Source organism: Pristiophorus japonicus, chromosome 2 (genome assembly GCF_044704955.1).
Source record: "Pristiophorus japonicus isolate sPriJap1 chromosome 2, sPriJap1.hap1, whole genome shotgun sequence".
NCBI classification, from domain to species: domain Eukaryota; kingdom Metazoa; phylum Chordata; class Chondrichthyes; family Pristiophoridae; genus Pristiophorus; species Pristiophorus japonicus.
Genome location: NC_091978.1, coordinates 197,723,224 through 197,735,644, shown reverse-complemented (window position 1 = coordinate 197,735,644; position 12,421 = coordinate 197,723,224). Strand labels below are relative to the sequence as shown.

At 48.7% G+C, this 12,421-nt stretch overlaps 1 protein-coding gene across 2 annotated transcripts in view; it reads right to left on the bottom strand.

The window, feature by feature from the left end:
- The window catches only part of anapc4 (anaphase promoting complex subunit 4), a 139,237-nt gene that overhangs the window by 81,148 nt on the left and 45,668 nt on the right, over positions 1-12,421 (bottom strand). For both annotated transcript variants that reach the window (XM_070870715.1, XM_070870716.1), the window contains exon 8: positions 5,644-5,728. In XM_070870715.1, the coding sequence (XP_070726816.1) occupies positions 5,644-5,728 (85 nt within the window). The remainder of the gene's footprint in view (positions 1-5,643; positions 5,729-12,421) is intronic.

Genomic DNA, 12,421 nt, shown 5'->3' with positions numbered 1-12,421 from the left:
CAGACAGGCAAAGTGAGTGGGCAAAAATTTGGCAGATGCAGTATAATGTTGGAAAGTGTGAGGTCATGCACTTTGGCAGAAAAAAATCAAAGAGCAAGTTATTATTTAAATGGAGAAAGATTGCAAAGTGCCGCAGTACAGCGGAACCTGGGGGTACTTGTGCATGAAACACAAAAGGGTCGTATGCAGGTACAGCAAGTGATCAGGAAGGCCAATGGCATCTTGGCCTTTATCGCAAAGAGGATGGAGTATAAAAGCAGGGAAGTCTTACTACAGCTATATAAGGTATTGGTGAGGCCACACCTGGAATACTGCGTGCAGTTTTGGTTTCCATATTTACGAAAGGATATGCTTGCTTTGGAGGCAGTTCAGAGAGGGGTTCACTAGGTTGATTCCAGGGATGAGGGGGTTGACTTATGAGGAAAGGTTGAGTAGGTTGGGCCTCTATTCATTGGAATTCAGAAGAATGAGAGGTGATCTTATCGAGACATATAAGATTATGAGGGTGCTTGACAGGGTGGATGCAGAGAGGATGTTTCCACTGATGGCGGAGACTCAAACTAAAAGGCACGACCTTAGAATAAGGGGCCCTCTATTTAAAACAGAGATGAGGAGAAATTTCTTCTCTCAGAAGCTTGTGAATCTGTGGAATTCGCTGCCTCAGAGAGCTGTGGAAGCTGGGACATTGAATAAATTTAAGACAGAAATAGACGATTTCTTAATCGATAAGGGGATAAGGGGTTATGGGGAGCAGGCAGGGAAGTGGAGCTGAGTCCATGATCAGATCAGAATGGTGGAGCAGGCACAAGGGGTCGTATGGTCTACTCCTGTTCCTATTTCTTATGTTCTTATGTAAAAGCAAGGGAGTTATGATAAACGTGTATAAAACACTGGTTCGGTCTCAACTGGAGTATTGTGTTCAATTTTGAGCACCACATTTTAGGAAGGATGTGAAGGCCTTAGGAAGAGTGCAGAAAAGATTTACAAGATTGATTCCAGGGATGAGGGACTTCAGTTACATAGAAACATAGAAAATAGGTGCAGGAGTAGGCCATTACGCCCTTTGAGCCTACACCACCATTCAATAAGATCATGGCTGATCATGCAACTTCAGTACCCTATTCCTGCTTTCTCTCCATACTCCTTGATCCCTTTAGCCGTAAGGGCCACATCTAACTCCCTTTTGAATATATCGAACGAATTGGCCTCAACAACTTTCTGTGGTAGCAAATTCCACAGGTTCACAATTCTCTGAGTGAAGAAGTTTCTCCTCATCTCGGTCCTAAATGGCTTACCCCTATCCTTAGACTGTGACCCCTGGTTCTGGACTTCCCCAACATCGGGAACATTCTGCCTGCATCTAACCTGTCCAATCCCGTCAGAATTTTAGTCTCTATGAGATCCCCTCTCATTCTTCTAAATTCCAGTGAATATAAGCCTAGTCGATCCAGTCTTTCTTCACATGTCACTCCTGCCATCCCGGGAATCAGTCTGGTGAGCCTTCGCTGCACTCCCTCAATAGCAAGAATGTCCTTCCTCAGATTAGGAGACCAAAACTGTACACAATATTCAAGGTGTGGCCTCACCAAGGGCCTGTACAACTGCATTAAGACCTCCCTGCTCCTATACTCAAATCCTTGCGCTATGAAGGCCAACATGTCATTTGCCTTCTTCACCGCCTGCTGTACCTGCATGCCAATTTTCAATGACTGACGTACCATGACACCAAGGTCTCGTTGCACCTCCCCTTTTCCTAATCTGCCATCATTCAGATAATTTTCTGCCTCCTGTTTTTGCCACCAAAGTGGATAACCTCTCATTTATCTACATTATACTGCATCTGCCATGCATTTGTCCACTCACCTAACCTGTCCAAGTCACCCTGCAGCCTCTTAGCATCCTCCTCACAGCTCACACTGCCACCCAGCTTAGTGTCATCTGCAAACTTGGAGATATTACACTCAATTCCTTTGGCTAAATCATTAATGTATATTGCAAATAGCTGGGGTCCAGCACTGAACCTTGCAGTACCCCACTAGTCACTGCCTGCCATTTTGAAAAGGACCCGTTTATTCCCACTCTTTGCTTCCTGTCTGCCAACCAATTCTCTATCCACATCAATACATTACCCCCAATACCATGAGCTTTAATTTTGAACACTAATCTCTTGAGTGGGACCTTGTCAAAAGCCTTCTGAAAGTCCAAATACACCACATCCACTGGTTCTCCCTTGTCCACGCTACTAGTTACATCCTCAAAAAATTCTAGAAGATTTGTCAAGCATGATTTCCCTTTCATAAATCCATGCTGACTTGGACCGATCCTGTCACTGCTTTCCAAATGCACTGCTATTACATCTTTAATAATTGATTCCAACATTTTCCCCACTACCGATGTCAGGCTAACCGGTCTATAATTCCCTGTTTTCTCTCTCCCTCCTTTTTTAAAAAGTGGGGTTACATTAGCTACCCTCCAATCCATAGGAACTGATCCAAAGTCTATAGAATGTTGGAAAAGGACCACCAATGCATCCACTATTTCTAGGTCCACTTCCTTAACTATTCTGGGATGCAGACTATCAGGCCCTGGGGATTTATCGGCCTTCAATCCCATCAATTTCCCCAACACAATTTCCTGACTAATAAGGATTTCCTTCAGTTCCTCCTTCTCGCTAGACCTTTGGTCCCCTCGTATTTCCGGAAGGTTATTTGTGTCTTCCTCAGTGAAGACAGAACCAAAGTAGTTGTTCAATTTGTCTGCCATTTCTTTGTTCCCCATTATAAATTCACCTGATTCTGACTGCAAGGGACCTACGTTTGTCTTCACTAATCTTTTTTTCTTCACATATCCATAGAAGCTTTTGCAGTCAGTTTTTATGTTCCCGGCAAGCTTCCTCTCATACTCTATTTTCCCCCTCCTAATTTAAACCCTTTGTCCTCCTCTGCTGAATTCTAAATTTCTCCCAGTCCTCAGGTTTGCTGCTTTTTCTGGCCAATTTATATGCCTCTTCCTTGGATTTAACACTATGCCTAATTTCCCTTGCTAGCCACGGTTGAGCCATCTTCCCCGTTTTATTTTTACGCCAGACAGGGATGTACAATTGTTGAAGTTCATCCATGTGATCTTTCAATGTCTGCCATTGACGATCCAACATCAACCCTTTAAATATCATTCGCCAGTCTATCCGAGCCAATTCACGTCTCATACCATCGAAGTTACCTTTCTTTAATTCAGGACCCTAGTCTCTGAATTACATGTGTCACTCTCCATCTTAATGAAGAATTCTACCATATTATGGTCACTCTTCCCCAAGGGGCCTCACACAACAAGATTGCTAATTAATCCTCTCTCGTTACACAACACCCAGTCTAGGATGGCCAGTTCTTTAGTTGGTTCCTCGACATATTGGTGAAGAAAACCATCCCTTATATACACTCCAGGAAATCCTCCTCCACCATATTGTTACCAGTTTGGTTGGTCCAATCTATATGTAGATTAAAGTCACCCATGATAACTGCTGTACCTTTATTGCACGCATCCCTAATTTTCTGTTTGATGCCATCCCCAACCTCACTACTACTATTTGATGGTCTGTACACAACTCCCACTAGCGTTTCCTGCCCTTTGGTGTCCCGTAGCTCTACCCATACAGATTCCACATCATCCAAGCTCATGACCTTCCTTACTATCGCGTTAATCTCCTCCATAACCAGCAACGCTACTCCACCTCCTTTTCCTTTCTGTCTATCCTTCATGAATACTGAATATCCCTGGATGTTGAGTTCCCAACCTTGGTCACCCCTGGAGCCATGTCTCCGTAACCCCATATTACATCATATCCATTAACAGCTATCTGCACAGTTAATTCATCCACCTTATTACAAATGCTCCTCGCATTGAGACACAGAGCCTTCAGGCTTGTTTTTTTTTTAAACACTCTTTGTCCTTTTAGAATTATGTTGTAATGTGGCCCTTTTTGATTTTTGCCTTTGATTTCTCTGCCCTCCACTTTTCCTTATCTCCATCCTACCTTTTGCTTCGGCCTCCATTTTACTTCCCTCTATCTCCCCGCATAGATTCCCATCCCCCTGCCATATTAGTTTAAACCCTCCCCAACAGCACTAGCAAACACTCCCCCTTGGATATCGGTTCCAGTCCTGCCCAGGTGCAGACCATCCGGTTTGTACTGGTCCCACTTCCCCCAGAACCGGTTCCAATGTCCCAGGAATTTGAATCCCTCCCTCTTGCACCATTCCTCAAGCCACTTATTCATCTTAACTATCCTGCTATTTCTACTCTAACTAGCATGTGGCACTGGTAGCAATCCTGAGATTACTACCTTTGAGGTCCTACTTTTTAATTCAACTCCAAGCTCCCTAAATTCAGCTTGTAGGACCTCATCCCGTTTTTTACCTATATCGTTGGTACCTATATGCACCACGACAACTGGTTGTTCACCCTCCCCCTCCAGAATGCCCTGAAGCCGCTCCAAGATATCCTTGACCCTTGCATCAGGGAGGCAACATACAATCCTGGAGTCTCGATTGTGGCCGCAGAAACGCCTATCTATTCCCCTTACAATAGAATCCCCTACCACTATAGCTCTCCCACTCTTTTTCCTGTACAGCAAAGCCACCCATGGTGCCATGAACTTGCTGCTGCTGCCTTCCCCTGATGAGCCATCTCCCCCCAACAGTATCCAAAGTGGTGCGTCTGTTTTGGAGGAAGATGACCACAGGGGACTCCTGCACTACCTTCCTACTCCTGCTCTGCGTGATCGTCACCCATTCCCTATCTGTCTTTGTAACTTTTACCTGCGGTGTGACCAACTCACTAAACATGCTATTCACGACATCCTCAGCATCGTGGATAGTCTAGAGAAACTGGGGTTGTTTTCCTTACAGCAGAGAAGGTTGAGAGGAGATTTGATAGAGGTGTTCAAAACCATGAGAGGACTAGACAGAGTAGAGAGAAACTGTTCCCATTAGCAGAAGGGTCAAGAACCAGAGGACACAGATTTAATGTGATTGGCGAAAGAACCAAAGGCGACATGAGGAAAAACTATTTTTACACAGGGAGTGGTTAGGATTTGGAATGCACTGCCTGAAAGGGAGGTGGAGGCAGACTCAATCGTGGCTTTCAAAAGGCAATCGGATAAGTACCTGAAGGAAAAAAAATGTCGGATACGGGGAAAGGGTGGGGAAGTGGGACTAGCTGAAATGCTCTTGCAGAGAGCCGGCATGGACTCGACGGGCTGAATAGCCTGCTTCTGTGCTGTAACCATTCTATGATTATATGAAATGGGTCTTATACAATGCACAAAGATAGAGGTGGGGCAGGCAGCCAACAGGCATGACCAAAAGGCAAGTTATTTTCTATACAGAAACATTAGACCAGGAATCAGTGCTGGAGGCTTTTTGGCTGCTGAAAATACCCTGTCCACATAATTAAACCTGCAGCAGAAGACTTTCCTCCCACAATTCCAAACACTCCACCCTGTGAGGGAACCTCAAGGCCGTGGAAATAAACTGAACATACAAATTTGGTCTGGTGAGCTACAGTGCACCTGATTAACATGTATGGCTACAAGACACTCAGCTCTACTATTTTCACAAAGTGAACTCTATGCAAAAACTGTCATACCTTTGTTACTGTTGCAATCTTGTACATTCCATATGCATATAATTCAATGAATCCAGAATCTCCCCCAAGAACAAGGGTATTTAGCCTGGTAGGAAAAGAATAGAAATTTTAAATTATACTAAACCTATTCAAAGAATATTATTCATCATCTTCAGGAACCAAGTTAAATCTTTCTAATCAGATGTGGCAGGAACAAATATTTTTAAATAAGACAATGTGAAAAAGAGTCTCCAAAGATAAAGGGCTGAAATAACCCTTCCCAATAAGGCCTTTGGCCGCCTGAAAGCGGTGGCCACGGGCAGGCGGGAAATGGCCGCCGATTCTCCACGGAGGTGCCGCCATATTGTAAATTGTCTTCCCCGGAGTCGGAACGGTGTAGGGGACAGCTCCGCCAATTTTCTGCCGCGGTGTGCACGAGCCAACCCCATAACAACCAAAGGCGACACCTTCCCGAAATTGCCCCGCAAGAAATATCCGTTTTTGCAGAATTGACCTGCGGGAGCTGTGCCACCACCGTTTGGTGCCCCCGACAGCTTTTTCTGTCGGTGCACTTCTTGTTGGTTGGCGGTGTGGCCACCCTTAATGGGGAGGTGGCACTGCCAGCGACGCCATTTTATTTGTTATTGTCGGCCGACTGCCAGCTCAGCCCGACAATTATGCCCCCGGGTTCGGCTGGGCCACTAACAGGCAGCCTGGCACTCCCTCTTGGGTGCCAGACCGCTGGCCCGGCTGAAACCCTCCCTGGTGGCCCAGTGTTTGCCACTGAAGTGGCTGCAGAGTTCGCAGCAGCTCTCTCCTTTAACTGAAGGGGAGAGACGTTACATAGAAACATAGAAAATAGGTGCAGGAGTAGGCCATTCATCCCTTCGAGCCTGCACCACCATTCAATAAGATCATGGCTGATCATTCACCTCAGTACCCCTTTCCTACTTTCTCTCCATACCCCTTGATCCCTTTAGCTGTAAGGGCCACATCTAACTCCCTCTTGAATATATCCAATGAACTGGCATCAACAACTCTCTGCGGTAGGGAATGCCATAGGTTAACAACTCTCAGTGAAGAAGTTTCTCCTCATCTCAGTCATAAATGGCTTACCCCTTATCCTTAGACTGAGTACCCTGGTTCTGGACTTCCCCACGTCGGGAACATTCTTCCTGTGTCTAACCTGTCCAGTCCCGTCAGAATTTTATATGTTTCTATGAGATCTCCTCTCATCCTTCTAAACTCCAGTGAATAATGGCCCAGTCGATCCAGTCTCTCCTCATTTGTCAGTCCAGCCATCCCAGGAATCAGTCTGTTAAACCTTCGCTGAACTCCCTCAATAGCAAGAACGTCCTTCCTCAGATTAGGAGACCAAACTCAACACAATATTCCAGGTGAGGCCTCACCAAGGCCCTGTACAACTGTAGTAAGACCTCCCTGCTCCTATACTCAAATCCCCTAGCTATGAAGGCCAACATGCCATTTGCCTTCTTCACCGCCTGCTGTACCTGCATGCCAGCTTGCAGGGAACATTAAGACGGACTGCCAAAGTTTCTATAGATATGTAAAGAGAAAAAGGTCAGTAAAGACAAACGTAGGTCCCCTGCAGTCAGAATCAGGGGAAGTCGTAACGGGGAACAAAGAAATGGCAGACCAATTGAACAAGTACTTTGGTTTGGTATTCACTAAGGAGGACACAAACAACCTTCCGGATATAAAAGGGGTCAGGGGGTCTAGTAAGAAGGAGGAACTGAGGGAAATCCTTATTAGTCGGGAAATTGTGTTGGGGAAATTGATGGGATTAAAGGCCGATAAATCCCCAGGGCCTGATGGACTGCATCCCAGAGTACTTTATCCACATTATACTGCATCTGCCATGCATTTGCCCATTCACCTAACCTGTCCAAGTCATCCTGCAGCCTTTTAGCGTCCTCCTCACAGCTCACACCGCCACCCAGTTTAGTGCCATCTGCTAACTTGGAGATATTACACTCAATTCCTTCATCTAAATCATTAATGTATATTGTAAATAGCTGGGGTCCCAGCACTGAACCTTGCGGTACTCCAATAGTCACTGCCTACCATTTTGAAAAGGACCCATTTATTCCTACTCTTTACTTCCTGTCTGCCAACCAGTTCTCTATACACGTCAATACATTACCCCCAATACCATGTGCTTTAATTTTGCACACCAATCTCTTGTGTGGAACCTTGTCAAAAGCCTTTTGAAAGTTCAAATACATCACATCCACTGGTTCTCCCTTGTCCACTCTACTAGTTACATCCTCAAAAAATTCCAGAAGATTTGTCAAGCATGATTTCCCTTTCATAAATCCATGTTGACTTGAACCGATCCTGTCACTGCTTTCCAAATGCGCTGTGATTTCATCTTTAATAATTGATTCCAACATTTTCCCCACTACTGATGTCAGGCTAATTACCCGTTTCCTCTCACACCACTTTTTAAAAAAAGGAGGGCAACATTAGCTACCCTCCAGTCCATAGGAACTGATCCAGAGTCGATTGATTGTTGGAAAATGATCACCAATGCATCCACTGTTTCAAGGGCCATTTCCTTAAGTACTCTGGGATGCAGACTATCAGGCCCCGGGGATTTATCGGCCTTCAATCCCATCAATTTCCCCAACACAATTTTCCATCTAATAAGGATTTCCTTCAGTTCCTCCTTCTCACTAGACCCTCGCTCCCCTAGTATTTCCGGAAGGTTATTTGTGTCTTCCTTCGTGAAGACAGAACCAAAGTATTTGTTCAATTGGTCCGCCATTTCTTTGTTCCCCATTATAAATTCACCTGAATCTGACTGCAAGGGACCTACGTTTGTCTTCACTAATCTTTTTCTCTTCACATATCTATAGAAGCTTTTGCAGTCAGTTTTTATGTTCCCGGCAAGCTTCCTCTCATACTCTATTTTCCCTCTCCTAATTAAACCCTTTGTCCTCCTCTGCTGAATTCTAAATTTCTCCCAGTCCTCAGGTTTGCTGCTTTTTCTGGCCAATTTATATGCCTCTTCCTTGGATTTAACACTGTCCCTAATTGCCCTTGTTCGCCACCATTGAGCCACGTTCCTATTTTATTTTTACTCCAGTCAGGAATGTACAATTGTTGAAGTTCATACATGTGATCTTTAAATGTTTACCATTGCCTATCCACCGTCAACCCTTTAAGTATCATTTGCCAGTCTATTCTAGCCAATTCCCGTCCCATCGAAGTAACCTTTCCTTTAGTTCAGGACCCTAGTCTCTGAATTAATTGTGTCACTCTCTATCTTAATAAGGAATTCTACCATATTATGGTAGGGTTAGGGTTAAGCTTCAAAAAACGGTGGGTGCGCCCCGTTTTGGGTGGAGGTCAATTTCTACCCCAAACTCTGCTAATCTATGAATGACACTAAGTTGTTCAGTTACAATTCTGTATTCTGGACAATATTTCTGTCAGACATTGCTCCTCTATAGCTGCTTCTAACCCAGGAAGGTATTTCAATAAGAAATCCACTCTTCTCATCACATAAAAGAGGAATGAACAGAAACCATTTCTGCAGCAGAACGTGCAGATAGCCCTGGACATTTGTTACTAGGGGCCCAAGTTTCGGGCTGCGCCATACGCCCATTTTTCGCGCCAGAAAGTGCGCCTAAAAAAAAAACGTACCTATTCTCCAGCTCCCTGCAGGTCCTCTGGAGCCGGGCGCGGCGCAGCACGAGCTGTGGGGGGCGGAGCCAGGTCCCTGCGCTACAGTGGGCGCGCATGTGCAGTAGCTCCAGGAGCCCAAAACTGCGTGGGAGGGGCCCGAAGCACGCAGCCCCTAGCCCTGGCTGAATGGCCTCACTGGGGCTGCGTGAATAAGGCTCCTCCCACCCGACCCCGACCCCCCCCCTACCCACCACTCGACCTCTGCTTCCCCCCGACCACCCCCTCCCCCCACGACTCGACCTCCGCGACTCCCTCTCCCCCCCCGGACCTCCGCGACTCCCTCTCCGGACTTCCGCGACTCCCCCTCCCCCCCCCCCCAACTTCCATGACTTCTTCGCCCCACGACCTCCGCGACTCCCCTCCCCAACGACTTCCGCGACTCCCCCTCCCCAACGACCTCCGCGACTTTTCCGCCCCCCCCCCGCCCCCCGAGACCCGACGCCACCTACCTGTAAATCCAGCCCGAAATCTTGGGCCCCCACCCCTCCACTCCCCACCCCCCTTCTCCACTCCCCACCCCCCTTCTCCCCCTCCCCCTCCCTGTCAGAAACAGACAGACAGAGAGTGAGACACACACACACACACAGACAGACAGAGAGATAGAGACACTGACAGAGACACACTGGGGGGGGGGGGGGGGGGTCCCAGCATGCTGTTGGAGGACTCCTGGTGCTGCAGTCGGTAAGTAGAAAATGTTTTATTGATTGATTTAAAAAAAAAATTTTATTAATTTTTTTTGATTGATTTATTAGTTGATTTATTGATGTATTCATCATTTATTATTGATGATGGCTCTTTATTTGTAAAACTGAAGTGCTTAAGGTTTGTAAACTTCCCTTTGAACCTCACCCCCCATTCCCTATGCCTAATTTTTAACCTACACCTGATTTTCTAAAGTGTAGACAAGGTTTTTTCGAACGTACAAAAATCTTCACTTACTCCATTCTAAGTTAGTTTGGAGTAAGTTTTCACTGCCTAAACTTTGAAAACAGGCGTAAGTGGCCGGACACGCCCCCTTTTGAAAATAAAATTCTGTTCCAAAGTGAAACTGTTCTAACTGACTAGAACTGGAGCAAACTAAATGCCGAGAATTCAAATTTCTAAGATACTCCATTCTAAACCAGTTGCTCCAAAAAAACAGGAGCAACTCAGGCCGAAACTTGGCCCCTAGGTGTTTTCTGGCTCCTACATCTGACAAGAATTGTGCATAATGAAGACTGGGAAGTGAAGGAAGTAGAGAAAAAAGTTGCAATGGCTTAATATGTTCGTGTACATCTGATTTGTACAAGAAAAAATGGTAGTACATAGATGTGTTCTATGATTCTTCATATACTGCAATCCTAATCTTGGCCATGCAATCAGCAGTACCATTCAGTTCCAAACCTCATTACAGCCTTGATCCACACTTGGAGCTGAATGCCACAGGAGAAGCAAGGGTAGCTATCCTCAAGGTCAAGATAGAATTCGACCGAGTCTAGCACCAAGAAGTCCTTGCAAAACTGAGGCCAATGGGGATAAAAGGAGAAATGATCTAGTGGCTGGAGTCATAGTTGGCACAAAGGAAGATGGTTGTGGTTGTCAAAACCAATCATAGCAGCCCCAGGACATCGTTGCGGCAAGGCAGAATCCTTGCCCAATCATCTTCACCGATTTCATCTATGAACTTCTCTCCATTATAAATGTCAGGAGTGGGACTGTTCGCTGATGATTTTTTAGCGTTTAGCTCCTGCAGTCGTGATGCAGCTTGTGCCAGCCGACAGCAGATACTGGGGGGCAAGGGAGGACGTGTGGGGTGGGGGACCTGCGGAAAGGTCGGGAGGGCAGCAGGGGCAGGACCTGGCCGGGGGAGGGGAAAGGGAGGGAACTGGCCGGGGGGAGGAAGGAGGGAGGGACCTGGCCGGGGGGGGAGGGGGAAGGGAGAAGGGAGAAGGGAGGGACCTGGCCGGGGGGGGAGGGGGAAGGGAGAAGGGAGAAGGGAGGGACCTGGCCGGGGGGGAAGGACCTGGCCGGGGGGAAGGGGGAAGGGAGAAGGGAGAAGGGAGGGGGAAGGGAGGGGGAAGGGGAAGGGAGGGGGAAGGGGAAGGGAGTGGGAAGGGGAAGGGAGGGGGGGGGGAGGTGGAAGGGGAAGGGAGGGAGGGAGGTGGAAGGGGAAGGGAGGGGGGGAGGGGAAGGGGAGGGGAGGAGGGGGAAGTGGAAGGGGAAGGGGAGGAGGGGGAAGGGAGGGGGAGGGGGAAGGGAGGGGGAGGGGAAGGGGAGGGGAGGAGGGGGAAGGGAGGGGGAGGGGGAAGGGAGGGGAGGGGGAGGGGGAAGGGAGGGGGAGGGGGAAGGGAGGGGAGGGGAAGGGAGGGGGAAGGGAGGGGGAAGGGAGGGGGAGGGGGAAGGGAGGGGGAGGGGGAAGGGAGGGGGAGGGGAAGGGAGGGGGAGGGGGAAGGGAGAAGGGGTAGGAGGGAGGGGGAAGGGAGGGGGAGGGGGAAGGGAGGGGGAGGGGGGAAGGGAGGGGGAGGGGGAAGGGAGGGGAGGGGGAAGGGAAGGGGTAGGGAGGGGAGGGGGAAAGGAGGGGGAGGGGGAGGGGGAAGGGGAGGGGGAAGGGGAAGGGAGGGGGAAGGGAGGGGAAGGGAAGGGAGGGAGAAGGGGAAGGGGAGGGGAAGGGGAAGGGGAGGGGGAAGGGGAGGAGGGGGAAGGGAGGGGGAAGGGGAGGGGAGGGATAAGGGGAGGGGAAGGGGAAGTGGAGGGGGAGGGGAAGGGGAGGGGGGAGGGGAAGGGGAGGGGGGAGGGGAAGGGGAGGGGGAGGGGAAGGGGAGGGGGGAGGGGAAGGGGAGGGGGGAGGGGAAGGGGAGGGGGAGGGGAAGGGGAGGGGGGAGGGGAAGGGGAGGGGGGAGGGGAGGGAGGGGAGGGGAAGGGGGAGGGGGAGGGGAAGGGGAGGGGGAGGGGGAAGAGGGAGGTGGAAGAGGGAGGGGGGAGGTGGAAGAGGGAGGGGGGAGGTGGAAGAGGGAGGGGGGAGGTGGAAGAGGGAGGGGGGAGGTGGAAGAGGGAGGGGGAGGTGGAAGAGGGAGGGGGGAGGTGGAAGAGGGAGGGGGGGAGGTGAAGA